We start from the raw sequence: 26,971 nt of genomic DNA on the forward strand, positions 1-26,971 counted from the left end.
GGCAGCTGTCTACAGTTGGAATATGATACGGCTGTTTTGCATGTTTTGTGTCTAACCTAGCAGCGCCCAGTAAGCAGTGCAAAGACAGAGCGAGAGAGAGAAAGTTGTTTACTCAACTCAGATGTTCATCAGGAAGTTCACTGGGTGCAATATCACTGATCTGCCCCTCTGCTGGGCCCCATAGCAACATAACTCTGCCTCTTCTTCCACCTGCTGGCCAGGATTAGGAACTGCAGTGTTGTTCCACCATTTTATAAAAAAAATCTAAAGAATGCAACACAATCGCCTAAATCGAACAACATTGTAATATATATTGCACCAAAACATTTTACAATATGAAGTCAGACACATATTTATCCGATTGTGAGATAGTGCTGATGTAATAAAGCTTAAAGCTGTATAAGGAACTTTCCAGAAACAGTTTTTTTAAATAAACTATATCATAATTATTTAAACTATAAATACAGAATGAGTCTTGGTTGTGTTATGATTTTTCTTTACTAAAAGTTGCCATTTGTGTTGAAACCAGAGTCTGCGAGCAGTTACATAACCACCAAACATCTTGCAACACTGTCAACCACATTTGACTTCCTCTGACAAGTGTGCTTATGTTGAAGACAATACATGTTCTACCGAGCATGTTTAATGTATTTCTTTCTTTTTCCATCACTCAGACCCATCCTTCAAAGCCCAGCCTCAAACAGGGGTGGACCCAACTATGTTTGAAAAGAGATTCTTGAGGAAGATCAGAGATCTGGGCGAGGTAAACTCTTCCTGCTGTATCTAAGCTTTTATGTTAATCCCTGTATGAAAACATTTACGATAATGATCTAATAAAACATCCTGACCATTTAGTTCACATGCATTTTGCTCATATTGAATTAAATCTATAGTTAACATGCATTCATATTTTATACGTCATCTACGTAGTTGCAGTATGTTTTTTTTTCTATTAAGGATGCCATCCGAGGTTTTATTATTATCATTATTTTCATCTTTCATAACTTAAAAACAAACTGCAAGGATGATTAAAACAACAGCAAATATTTTCTTCAGATCAAAGACACCCTGATACAGGACTAAAGGACAATAGGCAGATATCTGAAATGACCCGCAAACAAAGTAGAGTAACTTCTTCATGATCATCCTGTCACATATTCCTCATGCAGGGCCACTTTGGCAAAGTGGAGCTGTGTCGCTACGATCCTCGGGGAGATAGAACCGGAGAGCTGGTGGCGGTGAAGTCCTTGAAGCCGGAAAACCGGGAGGAGCAGAGCAACAACCTCTCGAGTGAGATTGACATCCTGAAAGCACTCTACCATGAAAACATTGTCAAATACAAGGGCATCTGCCAGGAGGAAGGTAAGAGGAAAAGAGTGCCTGCAAAAATAAACACTGACGTATGTATATTCAGCTGCAGACGCACAGAAATCCACCCGTGTGTCTGAGTCACTCGGCACAGATCAAAACAGGGTTCAGAGGGTTGTTGTATTAATACATTAAACCAGAAAGCAAGCTTTTATTGTTAAGGTACAATAATGTCAGTGTCGAAAAGCATGCTGCATCTAGATTCTAGGTGTAGACAGAGGGGGTTTCTTTCATCCTGTTCCCCCTCAACCCATAAGAACCCGACCCATTTCTACTTCTGGGAACATTATGAGGAACATCATTTAGACTTAATAGACCACATTTCTGACAAGTAACCCCCCCCCCCCCCCCCCCCCCAAGTGTCTAAGATCTGAAAAGTGACATATGTCACATTGGGCATTAATGGTAAAGTCATTCTTATTAATAACTTAATTAATGAGGATGATTTTTTGGTTGAAATTAGTTTTAACATTCTCTGAACTGAAAAAGATAGAATATATTAACTAAATATCATTGAATCAGCAAAATGAACTGAGCAGATCAGTCATATTTCTAATTGTGACATATATGGCAATTTTAAGGTTGATGTCCCGATGTGACATTAATGTCACAGCGATATTAATCTTTGTTTCATATCAATTTGATCGATAAATGTTTTCACAACAGGTTAAATGTAATAAAGAACATGTTATGTAAGCGTTATAATTATTACATGGCTTGAATTTTACCTTTAGCAGCAAAAAACAAGCTTTTGAAATGTAGCTAGTTCTGTCACATGTTAGCCTGACACATGGACATCTTGTTGTTGTTCTGGGAACATAAAATCACATGACTTGGCCCATGACCCACCAGACTGTTCAGGGTGTGTCACTTAGGGACTTCATGAGATAAAATAAAGCTTAAAGCTGTATAAGGAACTTTCCAGAACATTTAAATGTCATGTAACATCTGTGTCACCGTGGGTTCTCTTTGAAATGGTTGTGCCAACTACTACTGTTTATTTCTAGAGCAGCTTATGTAGATATGTGTGGCTTTTAGGGAAGGAGTCACTTCATGCAGAGCTTAGTGTCCTTAAGTTATACTCAAATTACAGGCCGGCATTTCAGTGATAGGAGTTTATTCCAGCATGAACCAACGTTCTACACAAAGACCCAAACAAACAGGCATGTATGCCTCTCATTGCATCTCATCAGAATCACTGACTTTCGCATCTTGATCAAATCTGTGACTGTCATTAATTACACTTTCCGCTGTTAAGCAGATATTTCCTGAATCTTTCCACTCGCAGAAAAAAAACTGGACAACTAATCTTTCATCCGAATCACAAAAGAAAAGCTTTTGACCTGTTTTCCATATTGCAGTACACGTACTCTCTAGGAAGTAACTATAAATATCTTAAGAATACAGGTAATTGTTGGTAAACTGCCTCCTGGTGTTATACTTAGAAGACATAAGTCTGGGGTTTACCAAATGCTTACACAGACACACACGAGCTGTTATTTATGAAAGACTACACTGCTGATATCTGCCTCTGCTTTCTGTTGATGTGTGAATCTGTTTGTAGGTGGTCAGGCCATTAAGCTGATCATGGAGTACCTTCCCCTGGGCAGTCTGAAGGAGTATCTCCCCCGAAACAAAAGCAAGACCAGCCTCGGCACCCTGCTCAGCTACTCGGAACAGATCTGCAAGGTAAAGGGAATGTCCTCTTACCAGCTAGTACCATCTAGTACATCTTATACGGGTAGTTAGAGAATAACAGAGTGCCTTTTTTAACCAACACCTGACCTCTTTTGTTAAAAGTATATAGTTATCCTAGCATACCCAATCATTTGAAATGCTTCAGGTTTAACCCTTCCTTGTGGTAAGTGCTTTCCAAAAGAACAACAAACAGAAATGTTCACATGATTGTTGTGAGTTGGTGATGCTGGTTGTTTGCTTTTGAAATAATATAACTTATTGGTCAAAATATTTCAGAAAAGACAACTTCACTCTGTTCTTGCTAATCTGGCCAAAAAATAAAAAGTCCTAAGGGGTGCTGTTGCCATGTTGAATGAAATACGTTAGAAACATTGTGGAAACGGTGCAGGAGTCTGAAACAAAGGCTGGTATTGCAGCAGGTATTTAGATTCATAGTTGAAGCATAATGTGTGCATCCTTAAATCATTTGCAGGTCCTCTCCCATCATACGATGTTTTCTATGTCTGCATGTTCCAATCACCCATAGACTGCATTTCTCTAACTTTGAAACGTTGAGCAATGTCCTATTTTTTTATTTTAAGGGAATGGAGTATCTTGGATCCCGAAACTACATCCACCGTGACCTGGCTGCCCGAAACGTGCTGGTGGAGAACGAGAGGACCGTGAAGATCGGAGATTTCGGCCTAACCAAAAGCATCAAGGAAAACGAGGGATATTACACCGTCAAAGACGAAAACGACAGCCCTGTTTTCTGGTGAGTCAAGAGGGGAAGGGAGTTATCAAACGTCATACTCTCTCAGGCCGGGCTGAGATGTTATTGTTACAAGAGACTTTGTAAAGGAAGGGGGGGAATACTAAAAGCGTACAGTGTTTCCCCTAGGTTTACTGCTTTGGGGGGGCGCTGCCTGAGCGGGGAGGGGGGTTGTCATTGGGATATTTTAAATCCTCTGGCTAGAGAGAGGTGTGGATTGTTGTCATTGATTAATGCATCAGTGTTTCTTAGGGTCAAAAACACTAAACTCACAACTTAAAATGAAAGCGTTTAGTTTATTTAATAAAAGAGCACATGTGAAAAGTGACAGTAGATATAGATTAGTTGCAATTTGGTGCTATATATATATATATATATATATATATATATATATATATATATATAAAAAAGAATTATTTATTTTTTTAAACACCTTGAATTTCAGGGGGGGCGCGGGGCTCCGTTGGCGGGGCTCCGTTGGCGGGGCGTGGGGCTCCGTTGGCGGGGCTCCGTTGGCGGGGCGCAGCGCCCCTCCAAGACAATGGTAGGGGAAACACTGGAATACTGGTGATATAAGATACTCTTAATGGTTTCTCATAAGCATTTCGTTGGATTAAGAAAATGATATCTTTGTCAAATCTGACAAAGATATTATTTTCTCTATTAAAAATAGCTTACAATCTGATAGCAAACATCCATTCGATCCCTTGAGGTGCTGAGTACAAATCGATTGTACACTGCAATAATCCAGGTTATTTTTTTATTCTGCACGGACAAAACATTTCCAAAAAAGTAGAACATTACGGCCCGTCTACACTACAGCGTCTACAGCGTCGACAGCGTCGAAAGCTCCAATCTGCCCATTCACTTTCAATGGGGTGACGTCACGTAGCCGCGCTTTTTCGCCGAACTGAATTGTGGGTAGCTGAGCAGTCCGTCTCACATTGTTCAACTTCTGTCGCCGGAGACGCCGGAGTAGCCAGCGCCAGCCAATCAAATCCCGTTTCCCAAAATCTGACAGCTGAAGCTGTAGCCAATCAAACCGCGTCTAAGCTGGGAGAGATATCCCGCCGTTCATTTCTATATTTCAAAAAAAGTCGGAGGAGAAACTAATTATCGCCGTAGCAATCACCCGGTTTTGTATGACCAGACCCTCTTCACCTCCCGGGATACAAACCGGAGGAACCAGGCATGGAGGGAGGTGGCAGAGACAGTGGGGGAAACTGGTAGGTTTTCGCCTGTTTGGGGAGTTTATATATATATATTGCTCCCATAAAATCCCCGGGGGTTTTTGCTTTGTATGTCGGGGGCGGGAGATTCATGTGATTGGTTGTTGGTCGTGTTGCTTGAATAAAATCCCCAAGCTCCAGACACGCCCAGCTCCAAGCTATTTTTGAAGCTGTAGTGTGGACGCTCCGTTATAGAAGTTTCCTTCAGCATTTAAAATGTGCTGTTTTTGCCTTTTTCTCTCTGAAGCTGTACAAGTGTTCATGCTCTTCTTCTAACATGTTCTGTTGTTGTTCAGGTATGCTCCAGAGTGTCTGACTCACTGCAAGTTCTACCTGGCGTCAGACGTCTGGTCCTTCGGGGTGACCATGTACGAACTCATCACCTACTGCGAATCCTCCAAGAGCCCGATGACGGTCAGTTCTACACCCTCACACAGACATCCAACCTCTAACCCTTGCTGTGTGTTTTAAGTGGCTCGGATGATAAGTCAACATTAACTACACATCACACACACTGTACCGCTCTTGCAGAGAATAAGACATGTTTTTACCACGGCTTTAATCACACAGTCGTTTGTCTGTGGCAGATGGTGTCAGTCGCTGGCCAAAGCGCCAGGCGACGGACTCCACCGGGAGCTAAGAGCTATCATGAAGATCTTCCATTTACATCCAGCTTCTAACTGCCACTGTTATCCTGCTTTACCGGTCACTGTTGCTGGAAGCCAATTGGTATTAAAGATCAGCACAGGTCAAGGACATTTCAAAAAAGAGATCTGTAAAAAGGAATGAAAAAAACAGAGCTATTAAATCTGCACTGGAGTTTTACTTTGATGTTTCACGATTCATTGAAAAGCATTGCACGTCGTTTCTTTTATAACTGGCTCTTGTCTCCCATGCAGCTCTTCCTTGATATGATTGGTCGAACTCAAGGACAGATGACCATCATCCGCCTGGTGAAGGTGTTGGAGGCTGAGGGGAGGCTGCCTCGTCCTGAGGGCTGTCCTGAGCCTGTAAGTCTCATCACCATGACAACACAATGATAGCATCCACACAGACTTTAGACCACAAATGGAAAGAAAAGTAAAAGAAGGGAAGAAAAACTCAAAACTGTTTGAATGTTTGATCACAGGTGAGGAGCAAACAATGACGAAACAGCTTCTTATGTATACTAGGTCTGAGGTGTTGGAGAGGAAAAAGAAATTAAAAATGGCAATTAATAACATGTTCTCTTTTACCTCTCATTTAAAAAGAATCATAGTAAATAATGCAACTTGTATATTCTTTTGTACTCTCATTCCTTCTACCCCCAACATCTTTTTTTATATTAATGCTCTGAATGCCTAAAATAATATTTGTTGGTATATAAACATTGAAACAAAAGTCAAATGTTACCAAAAATTAACATTTGTAACTGTCTTAAAAATTCTAAAAGAGTCACAGTTTAGTATTTGATTCATGGCATTTTAAGTCATTCATATACAATTTATAAAAATGCCATATTATAGTGTGCCACAAAAAAAGGTCATATTATAGGCCTACTATGTCATTTAAATATGTCACCAAAAAAAAAACGGACATTTCCTGAGCAATTACTCTCCTAATGTATGTACACTTGATGTATAGGCTAGTTTTAGTTGTCTGGACACAAGCCTGCAAACACAGTGGCATGCAAAGGAGGCCGTTGGTCATCAATATTTGTATTGATATTTTAAACGTTGTTAAATTAGTAAATAGAACCAATTAGTGTGCCTGTCTGGCTTGTCAAGCGGTGAGGGCATATCCAGTAGTTATTACATTTAGGGAATCAGCAAAAAACCCTGAAAAACGTTCCCAGTATTAGATGCAAATCCCCTCGTCACCTTCAAACTGACATACACTGAACAACTTTATAGCAGCAGTATAATAGAACATGCTGATACTGCAGTTTCTTCCTTTGTTAGGTTTTTACATCTCCACCACCTGTTGTCTACAGTAACACTGTTCTTGTTCTCAGGTGTACGAGCTGATGCGCAAGTGCTGGGAGCACAAGCCGGAGAGGAGAATCACCTTCGAGCGCCTGGTGGAGGAGCTGAGCAGCATGCAGCAGCAGCTCCAGCCTCAGAACCACATTTAAACCGCCTCAAGTTTGGAAGGGAAGTTATCTTCTGCCTGCAGACCCCAGATCTGGATCTGCATGTGTCGCTTCATTTGGCTGAAAGACAGTCCTGAAGAATCAGAGCTTCACACAAACCTTCAACAACCCTGAAAAAACGTATTGTCCCATCTGTCATTTTACTATGTTTTTTTATTTCGATGTTTCCTCATTTTATTCTGGATGAAACAAGTACATATATATGTAGCCTTAGCTCACGCTAAATGTGCCGTTATATCTTACAAAAGGACTTCCAAGTGTATCTAAGGGATTGAACTGTCCGCGTCGCCACAAATGTCAAACTCGCTGCTCCGTAATGTGCGCCGAAGGCCTTTATAATCATGTGGACTCTTACTGATGGACGCTTGGAAGATGGAGGCCGAGCAGAGAGTCGTTGTTTGGATGGATGGACACAGGCATTAACACAGACACTGATGGTGTGTTTTTCAACATGTCTCATGGACTCCTGTCGGGAGGAAATCCCATGATTTTTTATTTTTGTAGTGAGAGACGGAGAGATCAGAGCGATCTGTGGCAGATGTGTTAATGAAGTGCAGACGCAGTCTCTAAAAACTGGCTTAAAGAGTCAGTAATGTTTTTTTCACTTTGTTGTTGACATTAGATGTTTTTCCTTTTTAGCTATAATGCAAAACCCTTTGTTCTTGGGGAGTTTCTGCTTTTATTAGTTTTATACTGTCAAGCTATTTGGAGATATCTTACGTTTCATAACATTGTTAAAAGCATTTTTCCTCATTTTCAAACATTAGACAAATGAATCGAGGAATTATTCCACAGATCACTAGATATTTAGTTCGTGGCCGGACACAAATGAGAGCACTTTCTCTGTCAAAGAGCTGTATCTGCAAACAAGCAGGAAATCTACTTTTTATTTGACTAATGTCTCATTTTCCATATGGTTTCTTCAAATCTGCAGACATCACATATATTGCACCGAGTTATAGTTGGAGGTAGTTCAGTTTTTGTTCTGTTCTAAATGTAATTGAACTCTTTAAGTACCTGGGAGAGACACTTGAGGGCAGTATCACTTCACTACTCTACTGTTTGTGTTGCTTTCAAAACAATATATTATCAAATGTCTATACTATACAGAATATTGCAAAAACAAAAGAGCCATGGTTAGGATTGTATATGCAAGGACTTCAGACAGTTTCAAGAGAGAATATTGATCATGGATTATTCACATGGCATTTTATGTTCAGCAAAATATATATTTTTCTTTTTGTGACTTTCATAATTAGGTATGTGTAATTTCTATCCAATATGCCAGAATATTCATAAAAAATGTATTTTATCTGCGAGTTTGTGAAATGGTATGAGCAGTTTCTTTTTGTTTCGACTTTAGCCGTTTTATTTCACTCAGACTTTCAAGAAAAGTTCATTTGCTTTACTGTGGAAAGCGTGGAAAAACTGTAAAACAAAAGACACAATTGTGCTTCAGTCCACATTTTATTTAGGAATTTAAAAGACAATTCCTTTTACTCAAAATAAGAAAAATAAATATTTTTCGAAAATAAGACACACATATGAATATGGAAGGTAAAAGTATCCATAAATACACAATGAAAAAATAAATAAAATCAATGTTTTTTGGGTTCTGTCTGCGTCAGTCCAAATGCGATATATAATTAACTAATGAAAACAGTTTGTTCTATTCATTTCAGTTTTAAATAGGCATGCTAAAATTGCTCTCATACCTTATTCACAATAAATCGATGGCAATGTCAGTGTGATATAAAATGTAGCAAAAATCTACAGTATATTTAAGGTCAGAAAATAATCCACATATGCAAAAAAAACTGTTTACAGAAGCACAGCAAATGTAGATTTAGAAAAATTTGAATATGTTCACACACACACACACAAAAAAAAGTCCAGGCTGACTGAAATACGCAGAATCCTTCCTGGAACATAGCGATGCTCTGAAGCTTAGAGGACGCTCCGTTTACACAACAGAAAAGTCTGGATTTGAACCTGAAGTGATACAGCTAGAAGAAAATCACAACTAAACTACAAGACTACAAATGAGACTTTCTGTTATGATGGAAAAGAGCATCCTTTGAAACCAACAGCATTTTTGTATGTCATATTACTATTAACAAAAAAGATCATCTGCATTTACACAGAAAGATAAATGTGTGTGTGCTGTGTCACTTCTGGGGAACCTTTGGGTACAATCATCATGAGGACTTCACGTCTGATTGGTGGCACAGGGAGAAAAGCATCCAGACACAATGCTTTCTCCATCAACCTATAAACTCCATGTTTCCCAAATAAGAAAGACAGAAATTTAAATGTTATTTAATGGATTAAAGATAATTTGCAACATCATTCAGTTCAATTAAAGATCGATCCTTTGATCTTTCTACAAAAGTATTTGAAGGCTTAGAACTAGACAAATGCAAAAATGAAAACCAATCATTTGGGAGCAGAACTACAAGCACAACAGGACCTGTGAAACAAAACTAAGCAACGCTTTTATTTTCAAAAGAAGTATGATGTTAGCCATGGGGATGAAAATAAATGATGTAATGGGACCACAAACAAGTACCAAACAACCGCTCATTGCATCACTAGATCGCTTGAATTTATAAAAAGGTAAATATCTGACCAGTGTGTTTTAAAACACCTTGTTTCTGCAAAATGTGTTAAAAAAAGATCACATTTCCATTGCCAGTGTAAAGCCCGGATGACCCAACGATCAATGAAGTATTGACTTTTGTAAGACTGAATCAGGACAACGCTCATGGTAAATAATAGAAACGTAGCTGTGATACTGGTGTCGTTTATGTCATCACAAGTTCATTTAAAGCATAACCTATAGGATAATATTCCAGATGTTTCTGAATATTAAGAAATGCCATGAAAAGACCAAGAGCCACATATTATTGGTTCGTCTAACAAGTTCTGTTTTTATATGAACATAGTTTTTCTGTGTTATAGAGCACTATTGTTCTTTAAAAACATTAAAGACATATCACTGGGAAATCTGCACTACGTATGCATTCATATTGATACTGCACATCTGAAAATAGTCCCAAACAAATGCATTATTAACTCATACTTGTGTGCCGTTTGATAACAACTAAAAAACCATGCAAAATTAGAAGAATTTGAGGTTTTTTTTAGCAGTCTTTGAAATGTACGTCCTCATTCAAGTCAAATGGGCTCTGGGCAGAAAACAGATGTGCAGATTTAGCAGGATGACTCTGCACTAAACAGAGACATTTGCAGATCCTGTGACGGACAGCTTCGGAGGCTCCAACTGTGACCTTATGAATGTGAGTGTACAATTAGACTGCCGTCAGATATCTGCTCACCAGGGGGGGGTTGATGCTTGTCATTTGGCCTTCATGGAAAATGCAAACTGTGAGGAGGGCCATGTACTCTACGGAAGGTATGGTAAGAATCACAAAAAGACAAAAATGCATTCATATTGATTTGGATCACACCAGGTAAAGTAGTGTGAAAGTCCAGCTAACAGAAATACCAGGAGACATTTCCTGTGTGTTGGAGTGTGACAGCTCCACAGGAGTCTGGCAGACAGAAGGAGAGAAAGCCACAATATTGAAAAGTCAAATCTAAATCCCTGCAGGCTGAGCAGCTGGAGTTGTTTTCGTTTCCTCTCTCCTCGCCCCCATTACCTGCTAAAACTACATTTTTAGAGATTCACACCCACAGAAACAAACACGCCTGCATTTACTGATTCCATAAAATATGATATGGATGCAGGCTTTAAAAATATATCACAGTTTCATGTTAAAAGGGTTTACTAGAAACTTAAAACAAACAATGAAACACTTTTAGGTCAAATTGACAGCAAGAGTCGACACAGATTCAAATAATAGAGGAATATGTATCCACCTTTAGTTTAATGTTAAGCTGTTTTATTAGTCCTGAATAAAATCCTGCCCAGTGCACCAACACGGATACCATAACCATTGTGTCCGTGCGTACATCACGCACTTCCTGTTACAGCCAGTCATCGTATCTGGGCTATCCTGATGTATTGGCATTATCTGATCCCACCTGCTATTGGCTTTCACAGTGTGTGAGCGTTGTTGCCATGACGATGCAAGTAGCACTCTTCTCTGTGATATATAATCAGATAAGAGCAGAATACGAAAACACATACAAACAGGGAAAGAAAGCTGTTACCATTACGTAGGAGTTTAATACTGTGTGAGGAATTTAGAAAAATTTACATTTTACATTCAACTTTCTACAGTAGAAGGAGCCTTAGTTATTGCCGGTTTGTGCACATAAAAGAAAAGCTAATGTCAATGCCGTAATATTAAAATACCAATCGCTCTCCTAAATGAACAACATCAAACCTTGTGGACATGGAGTATAATTCACAGCCTTTGCTCTAACAAATCAAAGCATCTAACTAGTCTATTTTCACAAAGTATGCATACAAACATTATCTGTTAGGTTTTAAAAACAGTTGGCAAGAAATGAGCTACGGGAAGATCATAGGTAATAGTTGCTTTTTCTCTATAAAAACTGCCCATTGATAACAACTAAATATCACAGTGGCTCGTTATAGTAGCATGTGATGAGCAAAAAGCAAGAAAAGAGCTACAAATGTTTGATACTAAAGTCCCAAAAACGAAATTAAATGTGTCCCAATCTCACACTATACCAAAAGAATATATAAATATGTATTGTATACTTTGTATTGTTATAGTATACTGTGGCAAACAATATACAAAAACATATAGTGACGGGAAATTTGGAATATCACCATCATTCACAAAGAGAATTACACAGAAGCTTCATGTTTTTCAAAAGATTGATTTGTTTGGTTTTAATTCTGGAGAAGATTCACAACTATCAACCAATTGATTGATTTTTTCCCCCAATCTTTGGAAAGCTGCTCAATTTGCGTGTTTTTCAAATACATGCTAAGTGGTTTTAAAATACTTTCCTTTGGCACTTTAACAGTGCAAACTACATAATACAAAACAGCTTTGAGTCAGTATGTAGTATTGATTTAGGACAAACTGGCAGGCTTAATATTCAAATTGCAGCTAGAAATAAAAGTAAAGCTTCAGTTACAATCCGACAGATCTTCCCAAAAACACCCCAATCTGTTACGACAGAGAGATAGAAGAGAAAGGACTTCTAATATTTGGCTTAATGTTAAAAACCAAACCAGATAAATACATTTAACACAATTTGATTTAATATTGATAAATTGCCTTGGAATATTATTATATTACAAAGATATAACAGTATAGATAAAAAAAAAGGGTTGTACACGCAGTAAATGTGTTCCTGTCATTCGTGTAGTACAATACGCTCAAAAGAGCTGGGAAACGTTTATCATTGTAATATTGTCTGTTACGCATGGCTTTATATATTCTGTATTACACACTGTATTTACAGCAGCCTTTTATTTTCTGTCCTGTCTTTATAAAGAAAGGTCCATTCGATAAGGGAAGCTATTGTAAAGTCACCACAATAAAGGGCCTTGATTGGATCAGGCCCTTTCTCTTTTTTCCTGATGTGCTCCCAAACCTTGGGATTGAAATGGCTGACACTTCCTACAGAAACAGCATATCAACAGGCATAAACACACACACACACACACACACACACACACACACACACACACACACACACACACACACACACACCACACACACACACACACACACACACACACACACACACACACACACACACACACACACACACACACACACACACACACACACACACACACACACACACACACACACACACACACACACACACACACACACACACACACACACACACACACACACACACACACACTCTTAAAGGTGGGGTAGGTAATTGTGGAGAAACCAGCTCGAGTGCGCTAGAATTTGAAAATACACAGCCGGAAAAAATCAGCCACTTTCTTACACAGTCCCTCCTCCAACACACACGAACGCGCACATGACCAATGAGGGCACGAGATAAGTTTGTGCCCCGATGGAAGGCTGACAGGCAGGTAGGCCATCCAGTTATTTTAGCCGGGCCGGCTCAGATGATTGGTCGTGCTTTTTACAGTACTACGGCTTCCACAGATGACATCTTTTTATGGATTTTTTGTCAAAGCACTAAAGATATTTATTGCTATCGGGATGTTAAGAGCATTCCATGGAATATAACAACAAGTGTATCTCGAGCCGGTTTCTCAAACTTACCAACCCCACCTTTAATGTCCACGGGGAGAGATATAACAGAGGAAACCTGGGCAATACAAAGAAAAGACACTGAAGCTGGTACAAACAGATGTCAGCTCGACTGACGGATCAAAGCGCGGGTTTGAAAGCAGAGAGAGAGAGAGAGAGAGAGAGAGAGAGACACCTGACAGTTTCAGCCGGCAGACACACAGATCGCCTGGCTGCAGATACAAAAGCAGCTTATACGTACAGATACAGTATACTTTAGTTTACATTATATTAGAAAAATGTACAAGATAATATTATTTGAGTACAGTTCACACACTGACTGAGAAACAACAGTTTAAGTTAAAGAGTAAAGTTAAGGCTTGAACAGGACAAAAGCAACACCGTGTTTGTGGCTATGTGCGTGTGTGTGTGTGTGTGTGTGTGTGTGTGTGTGTGTGTGTGTGTGTGTGTGTGTGTGTGTGTGTGTGTGTGTGTGTGTGTGTGTACATAAGTGCCAGGATCAAAGAAGAGCACTATGGCTTACTTTCACTTTAGCCATTTGCAACCCCTAATTCTATTAAACTCAATACCTACTGTAGGGATGCAAAATGGCAGCCACAGAAAGGCCACTAGAGGGAGCTGTGGCATCCAGCGGATTCCCTCCATAAGCTTTAGGCTTCAAGGTGGTTTGGTTCATTTTAGAGCCTCTTCCTCTTAAAGTAGTCAGCGTACTGCCCTCCAAGGCCCTGGGAGTGCTGCCCGATGTAGGCGCCGTCTGATGCTGTCACTTCCTGCACCGCCAGCTGAGGGTACTCCCTCTTATGACCCCGTGTCTGGTTCTGAAGGGAAGAGTTAGGGGTGAAGAAATTATGTTTTGTAATATTTAAAAGTCTAAAAGGATCAATGTTACTGCTGTTTCACTGCCTGATGGATGTCTCATGTTGTGTGTTGGATTGTAATTATTTTAAAGAAAATGCCATCAAACTTCAATACTTTTTCTTAAACATCAAAGAAAATGTCATAGTATATTTATAGAATTTTCTTTGTAACTATATTTTTCAGACTGACCTTTTATTTAACTTACTCTCTTGCTGATTAATGATTCGTCAAACATATGGGAGTCTTAATGTCTAGACTACCTGATCAAATTGGTTGATACCTCAAACTGGAGTTAAACTAAAGTACTATTATCTTTGTTTTTAAATGCCAGTTTATAATATGTTTCTTAATGCTCTTAATGTCTTTCATTTTTGTAAAGCACTTTGCATTGCCATGTGTTGAAAGGTGCTATATAAATAAACTTGCCTTGCTTTGGCTAAAGAAAGAAAGAGATTCCAAAACATTTGGAAATAATCTTGTGGATTTCACAAAAATGCACACACATCCTCTGTGTGTGTGTGTGTGTGTGTGTGTGTGTGTGTGTGTGTGTGTGTGTGTGTGTGTGTGTGTGTGTGTGTGTGTGTGTGTGTGTGTGTGTGTGTGTGTGTGTGTGTGTGTGTGTGTGTGTAAAGGTTGCTCTCTCCACTGAGAGAGGGCCACAGAAGCTGTCTGTACAAACACATATAAATCTATCCAGAGACAAGGCTTAGCTCAGGCGTCTGGATGCTCTCTGCCTCTCTCTCCGAGTCCTCTCCTTCTCTCATTAGCTTTCATGTCCTTAGACTTTGAGGACTGTGGCTGTGTTTTAAGGCTGTAATGTGGTTACAGCCTTAAAACCTAGACAAAAAGGTCACACACAGTCCGCGGCCGCTGTTCCTTAAAATGGTGGCATTTGACCCTAAAGGAAAGCAGTGTGCACCAAAAGGATTGTGAGCACTCCAATAGACTTATAATAAAAGGACATGCAAGGTGACATCAAGGTTTGTCACTAATGTATCTTGCTTTTATCTGCAGTCAAGTCGGATTGAGAGCCTCGTCAGTGTTTTATCATTTGGGTAGTAATGCATTTACAACAGCCGGTAACGCAATAAACACTTCCTGTCTCTGCTTCACATGAAAATCCTTTCATTGACTTTTCTGTTTGCTTATATTGTGAATCAACAACAGTAATCCTTGTACTATACATGAGTTTCAATAACTAGGTTTTCAAATGTAAACAACAGTTGTGTGACTCCTGCAGACCACTCCTTAAATACATATTCATAAAGGTGTCTGTTTTATATTACTTTGGCATTTGTTTAAGGATAAGCTTATCACACCTAAATCCTTCTTTCTGCTGAACATGAGTGAGCTGAACAGTGATCCACCAGCAACCCACTGTCAACAACGAATACTGCACACTAATATCAGCAGTCATAGGGGAGACCCTGAAGTGGTTAGCGGGAAAATGAAATGTTGGGATTGTGTTGCTCTGAACTATCACTTCAAGAGAGAAAGAAGCAAAACCAAAAAAGAGTTTTCTCCAGTTTCACTCACAGAGGTACTAAAATGTCACATCCTTTATTACAAGTGTGATGGATGAAGAGGTAAGGAAGAAATAGTTATATATTTCACTTCAAAATACTCATTCAAAATCCTGAGTTTGAAATGTAGTGAGTATCCAAGTTATTAAGTATTGTACCTCAGAATTATAACTCTCCAACCCTGCTCACATATGTACCTAAAGAGTCTCATCCTGTATTAAGTGAGCATTTTCTATACTCACGTAGTAGTAGGTGTTCCAGTCGGGGGCTGCAGGGTGTGTGACGGGGCTGGGTGCGGCGGCCGCAGGGTGTGGCGCCCCCAGGAAGCCGGGCATTAAAGGCAGGGTGCTGTAGGCAGGGAGCACGGCAGCAGCTGGCAGGACGGCCGTGGGAGGGGGGGCGCCGTTACTGACTGGGTGCAGAGACACTCCGAGAGGCTTACACACATCCACCTCCTGGAAGAGACAAACACATATTGAACGCCAGCTGGTTGACTGTCTTGAGACTACAAGTCAGAAGCAGCACAATAAAGACAATGTTTCCTGAAGCACTTTCATTTTAGGATCTGTTTTATAAAAAAATAAATGGACTCACGCTCTTTTATTATCCCTGCCGAGGTTTGTTTTCTGTTTTGTTTGTTTGTCAGCGCGATTACTGACAAACTACTTGTCTGATTTTCATGAAACTTGGTCGAGGGTGAGGCATGGGCCAAGGAAGAGCCCGTTACATTTCAGACGTATCGGAATTACACTGGCGGTTATACAGCCTTGGTGGACTGAGCCCTACGGTATAAGTGTCTTTCTTGTCTCCTTACTGCTAATATAAGACATACTTATGTCGACAGATGACACATTCAGTCTGGCTCACTTATATGCCTTAAAGGTCCCCTATTATACTCTTTTCTAACAATATATTTAGGTCTCAGATAACATGTCTCTGAAGTGTTTGGCATGAAATACCAAACAGATCATGCATTGTAGCATCCCATAATCCCCTCTGTTTCAAAAGTGCTGATTCTGTATCTTTAGCTTTAAATGCTAATGAGCTGCCACTCCCCGGGCCCCTCTAAGAAGTGATTGGTTTAAAAACAAAAACACGATGGTGCTCGAGAAGGAGATTCAGGGATATTGGCTAATGGTTGCACAACCGTGAAAATAATTGTGACATCACAAAGTGGCCCAAATCTGATCAGCTCATTTTCAGACAGGTTTTTATATAAATGGATCAGGACAAAAAGAGAGAGAGAGTAATTCTTCCTGAAACCTTCCAAATCTCTTAACTCTGAGGGGACACATATTTATGTATGAAAGACATGAAGAAGTGCATTTTGCATAATATGTGACCTTTAATGTATGTCTGTTATGCCTGTTGGACGGCAGTAGCTCAGTCTGTTGCTGGTACCTGGAGAAGTGCCAGTTTGCATTCCACCTTTGGAGTGGACAGGAGGCTGACATTTCACTGTGTTTGCTGTTCGGTGTATGTGTGATCATAAAGACAAGAATAAAGAAAAAATAGCACTAAGTTGTTGCCATGGGCTTCTTGTTTTTTTAAGGAAACCAGCCAAAACTAGAAAAAAAGGTGTCCTGCTATCACCCTGAAGTGAAATACGTCTTTGATACTGGAGAGTTTTTGTTTTATTCTTATCTAAAAACAGAAGGACGATAGACCATGGCCGTTTCTCAATGTCGAGTATACCTGCTGCAGAGCCACTATTTCAAGTATACTACAGTACGTCATAAATAATTTATTTTACCGGACAAATTTGAAACTTACCGGTCATGTTTCAATAATAATAATAAGAATTGTGTCGCAGAGTTTCCGTTAGCAGGTAATTAGCGGACTATAATCGTCACCGGATATGCTGATGTTTAAAACTCAGTTAATGGGAGTCATTTTTTTTATATTGCTTCAGTTTATAATCGTAATAGATTGAAAAGTTCAGATTCATTTTTCAATAAATGATGCGCTTCCACAAACAACATAATTATTACATTCAAACAAACTACTTATAGTAGATAAAGTACATTATTCAAAAGTTTACATTGGATAATAACACAGGAGAAACGGATCCTCTCCCTCCCTCCCTCTCCTGACAGCCCGTCTGTATCTCATGCAGCTCGCTAAACAGTGGGCGGAGCTTCAGGTGATCACGCAGAGCTGCGTGTCTCCGTCAGACTCAGCAGCTGATCTGATCTCTCTCTCGCGTCCGGTTATACTTCACTCGCGTTTATGTCCATATCGATCAGATCCAGCTCTCCTGATCGGCCTTTAGAGAGAGCACCGATCAAACTATTAAGAGTGAATATCGACGATAATGATCGGCGGCCAATCGATCGGAGCCTCCCTAATTATTACCGGACATTTTGACCGGCAGGTTTTGAATTTACGGGTTTTTAATAAATGTTACCGGTAATTACCGGCTAACGGAAATCCTGTTCCAGAGGTGCTTTGGTTGATCGGATTACATTCCGTCCTCACATTTTCACCTTCACTTTTATGTGGTCATGCACACTCTATCCGATTGCAATGCGATCACCGGAATTGCATTTTATCATATGGTGTAAAGCTGTAATAATGTCAGGAATCCATCGTGTCATTTTCTCCGAGATATCTGTTTCTCCACCAACAGTCACTCAATGGACCAGAATGCCACTCTGGCTGCGTCTTCAAGCATGCCCGCCTCCATAGCGGCAGATAAGCCGGGTCTTGTCTGCTATCAGCTGCTGGGTGCAGAGTGATGTGTTCCCTCTAACAGGCTATTAGTGTCTTAGAGAGAGGTCAAAGACAAACATGTAAATACCAGCATGCTCCTCTGAAGGCCGCGGCTCAGATCACTTACACAACTGGACAGGATGTTGTTTTGATTTAGTTTTAAAGAGCTTCTGGTTTATATGGAGCTGGTCAGGTATTATAGATCACTTACTCATGCTTTCAAGACATTTTGAGGGCTATGCTGGGCATGTATTGTTTGGGGAGTGTGTGTGTGTGTGTGTACCTTGCTGACGTAGGCCTGGCTGGCTGCAGCAGGCTGAGAGTAGTACTGAGTGACAGCCTGCATGTAGGAGTTGTAATCCCCATAGGTGGTCACTGGAGGAGCCTGGGACAGAAGATGGTAATTGTACAAAGTTTTTAGTAAGTAAAGGAATTGATGAGTATCAACTATACATAATAAAAACAGGCATTACTTTCTGAATCATTAAGGTGTTAACATGCTATTTAAAGTCAAAACCCTAAAAAAGAAGACAAAGCAAACAAGGGATTGAAGAGAGTTGAAAAAGAGTAAGGAAATATTGCCACTTATTATAGAACTTATCAGTTAGCTCCCCCTGAATATCTAATCTTCCCTAAATTTAGAACAGACTTAATATCACAGAGCCACTGAGTGCTCGAGGGAGCTTTACTATACTTCCAGTGAGGAAGAAGATCTCTTCAATTTCTGAGAAAGTATTCTGAGCTCCCATAACCACCTGCTGTTCTCTGTGGTCTGAATTAAACAAATGTTGTGTATTTGAAAATTAAAGATTTCAAACCAATCAACTTATTGTTGGAGAAATAAAATGTAACAAATACAACTACAGCTTAAGGCAAGTTAGGTTTAAGCCTTTTTCAAAAATGTTAAAGGTTGTATAAGACATTTTAATACAAGAGAGACGTTATTGTATATTTGTAGGACCTGCATGAACCCTGAAACAAATCATAGATTTACACAGACAAATACATGCTACATCCCACACAGTTACATACGTGTGTGTTACCTGTGTGTGCTCCTTGCTGTAGTCTGTGGCCGTGTTGTTCTGCTGAGCGGCGGCGCTGTAGCTCTGGGCTTGTGCTTGGTAGTGCTGGTACCACTGCTGCATGGCCTCCTATGACACAAAGACAGATTAATGTTTGCTCGGGATTTTCTTGTCTTTGCTTCATTTATACGTCCCTTTTTATTTTATTCTTTCTTTCTAACTTATAAAGTATTATTCCTACAAAGAGCTCTCCTCCATTACTCGTCTTTGTCTCGTCATAGTAGCAAAAGTAAACTGACCGTTTTATTGGTTATCTAATAAGGATTAATTTGTTTGGATTAGTGGATTGTAATTAACATTTAAAAATGTGGTTCTCTCCTTTGTGAAAATATCCGATATGTCACTTGCTGCTGGAGGAAGCATAACAATGATGAGAGCTGAGACAAACCGGTGAAAGAAAGAAGAAGGAAAGACAGAAAGAAAGAGAGAAAGAGATGCAGACCAACATGACGGATGAGTGTGGCGTGTTAAGAGAGACAAAGGGACAGATGGAGTGAAACAGCTCTCTGTGCCAAATCCTCTCATACTGTCTGTCCAAATATCCATATCCATTCTCATCTCTTCCAGCGCCTTGCCTCCCCTACTTACAGCTCTCTCTGCCACTACAGCTCTCATCCATCCACTCATTATGTATCTCTCTCTCTCTCTCTCTCTCTCTCTCAAACATCCATCAAACATCCTATTTCTACATGTTTCTCTGTTGAGTCTGTTTCTGTACCTGTGTGTAGGCCTGGTTGTATTGGCTGTAATCATTGGAGGTATCTGTGGTGTATTGGGCTGTGGTTGTAGCTGCGGTGCTGTGGGAGTAGGAGCCGGACCCCTGGGAGACCACCGGGCTGCCGTACACCCCGGAGCCAGGCGGGCATCCCTGTGCTTTACTCCCCACCCCTGGGCAGCAGAGGAGGAGACACAAGAGTTACGTAATGTTGCGTTTTATCACACTTCATTTCATTTTGCCACCATGACATTATTTCATGGCCTACTTGCATTTCATATTGACCATAGCCATTTTGTTGTTTCTTTCTATAATGTTTGGTGTTTTCTTTACATGTTGCTGTTGTGTTTTGGGACAAATGCTTTGGAGGAAGACCTCAAAAGAGTTGCTGGGATTTTTTGGTTGGAAATCTAGCTTTCTCATATGCAAAGCTGTAAACATGTCACATTTCTTTGATATGATTCTGGATTGCTGTTTACATTATTTGTACAGTAACTGCTGCAAATCCAAGCTGACCACCTTTGCCTCGTCAAAAAAAGAAGGAAGCTATAAACTCCATAGGAACAACTTTCAGGCAGCTCAAAAGATAGAACTATTTTTATTAAAAGAAGGGAACGTGTGGTCCTTAAGGCACATACATAGTTTTTTTATTAATAAATGGGTTCAGAATAGACCCTTTATCTGGAAAATGTGTAATGTTTGTGAGCTCACCTTGCAGAACCACTCCCGGCATCACACTGGCCAGGTTCAGGTAGGGATTGGAGGGCATTCTGACTTCTTTAGGAGGATCACCCAACAGAGAGCCCTGGCCATTGCTTACCTAAACACACACAAATTGTATTATTTACGATGCAGTTAGCAGGTTTTCAGGTCAATGGAATCTTCACGCTGCAAGTCCAAAAGCAAATGACATTCCTTTAACCTCTAATCCATCAGTTTTGCATCCTTTATATCCACATGTTGTATTGGAGTTTCAACCACACCAACCTGGACATTAAGCTTTTTTAATTTTTGCAACGATTCTGACTTGGCTGAAGATGCTGTGGAAACCTGGGAGGATTGGACTCTGTTTAATTACACTTTGCCTCCATTAAAGACTCTTTAGAGAAGACAGTGCTGGGACAGGAATCAGTTCCCCGAAGAACTTTGGCACTGTGATTATCTCCGTGCAATAACGTATTACGGATAACGACGTTGGCATAGCAGTGCTTTATTTAAACCAGGCGGAGGCAAAGAGATTCAGTGTGTGCAAAAAGTTAACCAGAAGGTAGACAGCTTCTTCCTGTATTAGTAAATATGTGTGAGACAGAAGTGCATTATGGGAATTTCCCCAAAGAATAGCCCTTATGGGACTGTGGCTGTTATTCATACACTCACTCACTGTGTGTGTTTTGAAGCCCTGATGAGGCTAAATCAGGAATAAGTACCAGTCCACAAGAGACACATAGTTCATGGGTAGAGAGAGAGAGAATAGTGAAGGACTGAAACAAACAAATCGCTTCATTATTATCTAAATCGGGGTATCTACAACATTTCATGAAATTGTGAAAACGCCCATTGCGACTCATTCAAAAACAGGCAAATGTTATATAATGTGTGCTACCTTATTATTACATTTGAAGAAGTTTTTAATCCTGCAAATCCAAACAATGTAATGTTAGGCAATGTTCTCTTTGTAAAATGTGAAACACTGTAAAACATAACGTTGCCTGTTTTACATCAGTTTGAATCAGAAACACTGATTAACATTTAAAAATAGATAAGCAAACCAGGTCAGAATACCATTAACTGTGTGGGATTTCTTTAGTGTGTGTTTGTTACAATAATATCACATTTTCTCTGCCTTATACATTTCGCACAGCAACAGCTTCTTCACTTCAAAGACAAACGCATCAGCAGCGTAAGACACCTTTTTTTGTGTGTGTGTCTTTGTGCTCACCATGCTAGCCAGGGGGCAGCCGTCTGAGCTGCTGTGCTGGCCTGCTGATGTATAAACCCCTCCTGGAGGTATGGGTGGAGGCGGGCCGAGGCCTGAGTGAGTGATGCCCAGGGAGTAGCCCTGTCCCTGGGGGTGGCAGCCGCCCAGGGTCCCAGGGGGAGCGGGCTGCCTGTCACAGGAGAAGGAAGCAGAAGGGTGTGTGGAGATAGCATGGTTGCTGTTTTGTTCTCCAGCTCGACCCTGGAGGTATGGCACCACACCTGCTGCAGATACCACTACTGAGGCATTGTGGGTAGACAATTGCACAGACTCCTGGCCCAACTCTGAAAGAGAAGAGGGAAGAAAAGTTAAGGGGGAAAAAGCATTCGTGAAAGGAAATGCAATAAAAAGGATGAGGTTAGAATTTAGAAAGGTAAGGAAAAAAGGAAGCAAAAAGTCAAGTTAAAGAACGGTAAGAACACAGGAAATGAAAGAGAAGACAGACGGAAAGGAAAGGTAAAGGTGGTAAGCAATACAAAGTAAAGGGAACAAGAGGAACATAGTTTGGTTAAGACGCATAAAATACAGAGGCAAAGTGAGTGAAATGAAAGCAAGGATCAGATACGAAAAGTCTCTTTATTCTCCAGTGGAAATGTAGCTTAAGCTATAGTGCTGCGATCAACTTGCCAGATAAACACTTGAGTTTTTTTCACTTATGACCATCAGCGTCTCTGTTTCCTGGACAGAGGCGAATCACTCAGACAGGCTGGAAACTGAGAGCTCGACCGTCTCTGCAGAGCCAGTTGTAATGTTTGAGAGTCAGTTTCCTGCTCATACATCATCGCTTATCATGTATATTTACAGCCCAGCACTTTGCTCCGCACTACCGATATTTCACTCACTCCAGGGTTTAATAAACAAAAATATGTTACCACAAAGACAAACATAAAAGGAACATACACAGATATAAAAGCACACATAATTTAAAGCTGCTCGCACACACAGTAAATGTGCAAACAAACACAATCACACTTATTATAAATCCAATATCGCTGTGACAAATGGCCTCCAGAGCACAATAAGAAAATCAGCCTTAAAGGGGACCTATCATGCAAAATGCACTTTTGTACGTCTTTTATACATGAATATGTGTCCCCGGTGTGTCAAGGAACTCACCAAGTGTCAGGAAACACAACCCTCTCTCTTTTCCTCCATACCCAAATCTCTAAAAACGGGGCTGCAACGGAGCTGATTATTATTTGAATTTTTCTGACGTCAGAAAAGGGGTGCTCCGCCTATATGGGCAACTCTCCACCTATCAGGGGAATGAGAGACCGCTCGAAAGCGCTGGAGACGCTGTAGTACATATGCCAGGCCTGTAAGTGGCGCTGTAGTCTGCCACAAAAGCAGAATCAGCTCTTGCAAAAACAGGGCTGGAAAAGAGCAAATAGAGCGAAATGAGGCATGGCTCAAATGCATGATCTGTTTGGTATTTTGAAAAAGAAACTTCACAGACATGTTTTATATAGGTATGACCCTACAATATATGTTTCAAATATAGCATGATAGGTCCACTTTAAGCTAACAATCCCAGCAGACATGTACGGTGACAAAAGCTTCACATCACACACACACACACACACACACACACACACACACACACACACACACACACACACACACACACACACACACACACACACACACACACACACACACACACACACACACACACACACACACACACACACACACACACACACACACACACAAATAATCAAAGAGGAACACACATATACATCAGTACACGAACACACAACTGCTTATGTCTTTGACATAGCGTTTCACATCCTTTAATTGTTAAAAAATGCTCTGTTCCCAGCTGTTTTACATCAAATTATGTTTTAAAACTTCTGTAGGTTGACTGGGTCCTTTAATGACAGTGAGAAATACCTGAGAAAATACAAATACTCTCTGGGATACTGGGCCTTTGTACTCTCTTCACTATTAGAAATTAGCCTCAGCTTGGTAAGTGCCAAGTGGTATATTAGTCAAAGCAAAATGTGGGCTTTTGTTATGTTACATTCGATATGTGTGCAGCCCTAACACACTGAAGCGTTAGAGACAGGTGAATTGCTTTTATTACACCCATTTTACAAAAAATAGCGTGTCTCAGTTTATAGTAGATTTCTTTCATGTGCTATGCCCATGTATAGTCAACACATCGTAAGCCCTGTTCAGTTGTGGGTCAGTATACACAAGGTCGGTCGTTTAAATCCCATAAAGTCTGCTTAGAATGGTTTTAAATAAACTTGATTTATATTTCCTTGTAAAGATCTCATTTTAAATAGCCACAAGTTCAAGTTAAACCTACATTTCAAAGTCAATAAATCATTACCACATTCATTTTGAGCCCTGGGTATAAATAATAAGTAAGTAGCGACACTCAGAAGCTGCTTTGTTTAACAGCATGTTAAAGTTTCCAGATGCCCATGAACAGCAGATGACTGAAGAAGACAAAGAAAATAACTATGGGAGTTTGATTTAACAAAACACTGGTGAGAGACGTACTGCCGGTCTCACTATGGTCTCATGTGTTTGAAGTAATGACACCCAGTCATCTGGAGCGGATGCTCGCCTGCTCACCAGTAGGAGAGTCTCCCAGGAGGCCTTTTCCCAGCGGCACCAGGCCTGGAGGACGCATAGACAACGCTTTCTGTATCAGCAGCCGGGACGGGTCCCCGAGCAGACTGCAGACCTGCGCAGAGGAGAGGAGAAAAGTCAGTGGAAGGGAGTGGAGGAAGAAAACAATGGGACAGCAATGAAGGTTTGAGTATCATGCATACAGTACAATGAAAATGACACTCAAAACACTTAACTGTATGTTTTATGTATAGACAGTTAAATGATCATTATAGTTCTCCTTTTGCACAATCTCCTCTGCACTGTTGTAACAGTATATGTCAGAGGTGGGGACTCGAGTCACATGACTTGACTCGAGTCGCATATTTTTTGACTTGAGACTTGCTTGACTAACATTGATAAAAGACTTGACTTGACTTTGACTTGGTATTCATGACTTGAGACTTGACTTAAGCTTGAGATAGATGACTTGAAAGGACTTGACTGTTTAAAATTAAATATTTGCGTTTGTTTTTGTATTGAGATATTACGTTTAGTTTTTTTTCGAAAAACGTGATTGGGTGATTATAGCGCCATGCGCGCAAACCTGGCAACCCACTAGAAGGCAGGAGTCTCAGTTAACATGGTAGCGGCTAGCTTTACTCCAAAAATGGTGATGTTTGGATTGAAGGATTATGTTGTCGATGACGGTAATAAGAAGAGAACAGCGGTAAACTGGGCTTATTCATCAGCATTTTGTATGACTTGACTTGAGAAATGACTTGACTTGCTTGACTCTCACCACAGTGACTTGGGACTTGCTTGATACTTGTAGGTCAAGACTTGAGACTTGCTCATGACTTGCACATGTAGGACTTACTCCCACCTCTGGTATATGTTATTTGGAGAGCCATAGGAAATGAAAAGGGAAACACTTGAAAAAAAAGCCAATGAAGTATACCCAATGAAAAGTAAGGGTTTGATGCAGGTTCAAAGAAAAGTATTCTCCTTCTCTGGAATATGAATCTAGTTTTTGAAACAACATCGGCTATGGTGTCTTTTAACTTTCACTTCAGCAATTAAAGGAAACATCAGAGACATTTTAAAATATGCAAATCTAAAGAAGAGGGAAACTTCAACACCTCAAGGTCTTTCTTTTAAAACAGAGAGGAAGTAATTAGGTTGCGTGTTTTCAGGGGTTTGTTTGGTTTCATTATGCATTAAGTGCTGAAGAAGAAAATGTAAGAGCACATAAGAACATGCCCACGACTATGTTTAACCCTCAACACTAACCTATGCAAATGAAAACACACACACACACACACACACACACACACACACACACACACACACACACACACACACACACACACACACACACACACACACACACACACACACACACACACACACACACACACACACACACACACACACACACACACCACACACACACACACACACACACACACACACACACACACACACACACACACACACACACACACACACACACACACACACACACACACACACACACACACACACACACACACACACACACACACACACACACACACACACACACACACACACGCCTTACGCTGCTAATGCGTTTGTCTTTGATGTGAAGAAGCTGTTGCTGTGCGAGCTGCATATGCAAAAGGTTCTGGAGGACAAGTCCATTACCAAGCAAAGCATTCTGCAAGACAAAGAAAAACAGACATTATTGTAACAAACACATCAACACACACTAAAATATCCCACACCAACGTTATTGTTATTCTGACCTGGTGTGCTTTTCCCAGTGTGAGCAGAGCAGTAGTGAGAGGGGGTCTGAGGAACGGCAGGTTGGCGTGACGCCCGTATTTCCCTAAAATATAAAAACATCAATCATTGCTCCTCAGTGATTTTCTTTTATACATTTTGGTCTCCACTAATGCATTAATCAATCTGTGTCATCTTAACGACAGTATATTAGTCAGACACTCAATCCATTTCACTGTCTGTTTTATAACAGGCACAAGTAAAGCAATATTGGGATATTATGTTAGGAGCAAGCAAATTGCCTCCCTCATAACTTTTTCCAAGTTTAAACTTCATTCTGGTGTGTATGATGCAATTGAAAAGAAGCACAAACAAACAACAAAGTAATCAATAGAGAGAAAAGGAGCTG

General features: G+C 40.3%; 2 protein-coding genes across 4 annotated transcripts in view; one reads left to right on the top strand and one right to left on the bottom strand.

Annotated features, from left to right (window-relative positions):
- jak1 (Janus kinase 1) overlaps nt 1-8,496 on the top strand; it is a 52,627-nt gene extending 44,131 nt beyond the window's left edge. For both annotated transcript variants that reach the window (XM_071202919.1, XM_034081049.2), the window contains 7 exons: nt 675-763; nt 1,170-1,362; nt 2,933-3,057; nt 3,648-3,820; nt 5,343-5,460; nt 5,946-6,056; nt 7,040-8,496. In XM_071202919.1, the coding sequence (XP_071059020.1) occupies nt 675-763; nt 1,170-1,362; nt 2,933-3,057; nt 3,648-3,820; nt 5,343-5,460; nt 5,946-6,056; nt 7,040-7,159 (929 nt within the window). In that variant the 3' untranslated portion in view covers nt 7,160-8,496. The remainder of the gene's footprint in view (nt 1-674; nt 764-1,169; nt 1,363-2,932; nt 3,058-3,647; nt 3,821-5,342; nt 5,461-5,945; nt 6,057-7,039) is intronic.
- Nucleotides 8,497-12,933: 4,437 nt separating this feature from the next.
- The window catches only part of raver2 (ribonucleoprotein, PTB-binding 2), a 97,476-nt gene continuing 83,438 nt past the window's right edge, over nt 12,934-26,971 (bottom strand). For both annotated transcript variants that reach the window (XM_034082052.2, XM_071202920.1), the window contains 10 exons: nt 26,586-26,668; nt 26,399-26,497; nt 24,820-24,931; nt 22,195-22,517; nt 20,967-21,075; nt 20,259-20,428; nt 19,502-19,609; nt 18,742-18,843; nt 15,989-16,201; nt 12,934-14,183 (listed from right to left, as the gene is read on the bottom strand). In XM_034082052.2, the coding sequence (XP_033937943.1) occupies nt 14,043-14,183; nt 15,989-16,201; nt 18,742-18,843; nt 19,502-19,609; nt 20,259-20,428; nt 20,967-21,075; nt 22,195-22,517; nt 24,820-24,931; nt 26,399-26,497; nt 26,586-26,668 (1,460 nt within the window). In that variant the 3' untranslated portion in view covers nt 12,934-14,042. The remainder of the gene's footprint in view (nt 14,184-15,988; nt 16,202-18,741; nt 18,844-19,501; nt 19,610-20,258; nt 20,429-20,966; nt 21,076-22,194; nt 22,518-24,819; nt 24,932-26,398; nt 26,498-26,585; nt 26,669-26,971) is intronic.

The sequence above is a fragment of the Pseudochaenichthys georgianus genome, chromosome 4 (genome assembly GCF_902827115.2).
Source record: "Pseudochaenichthys georgianus chromosome 4, fPseGeo1.2, whole genome shotgun sequence".
NCBI classification, from domain to species: Eukaryota; Metazoa; Chordata; class Actinopteri; order Perciformes; family Channichthyidae; genus Pseudochaenichthys; species Pseudochaenichthys georgianus.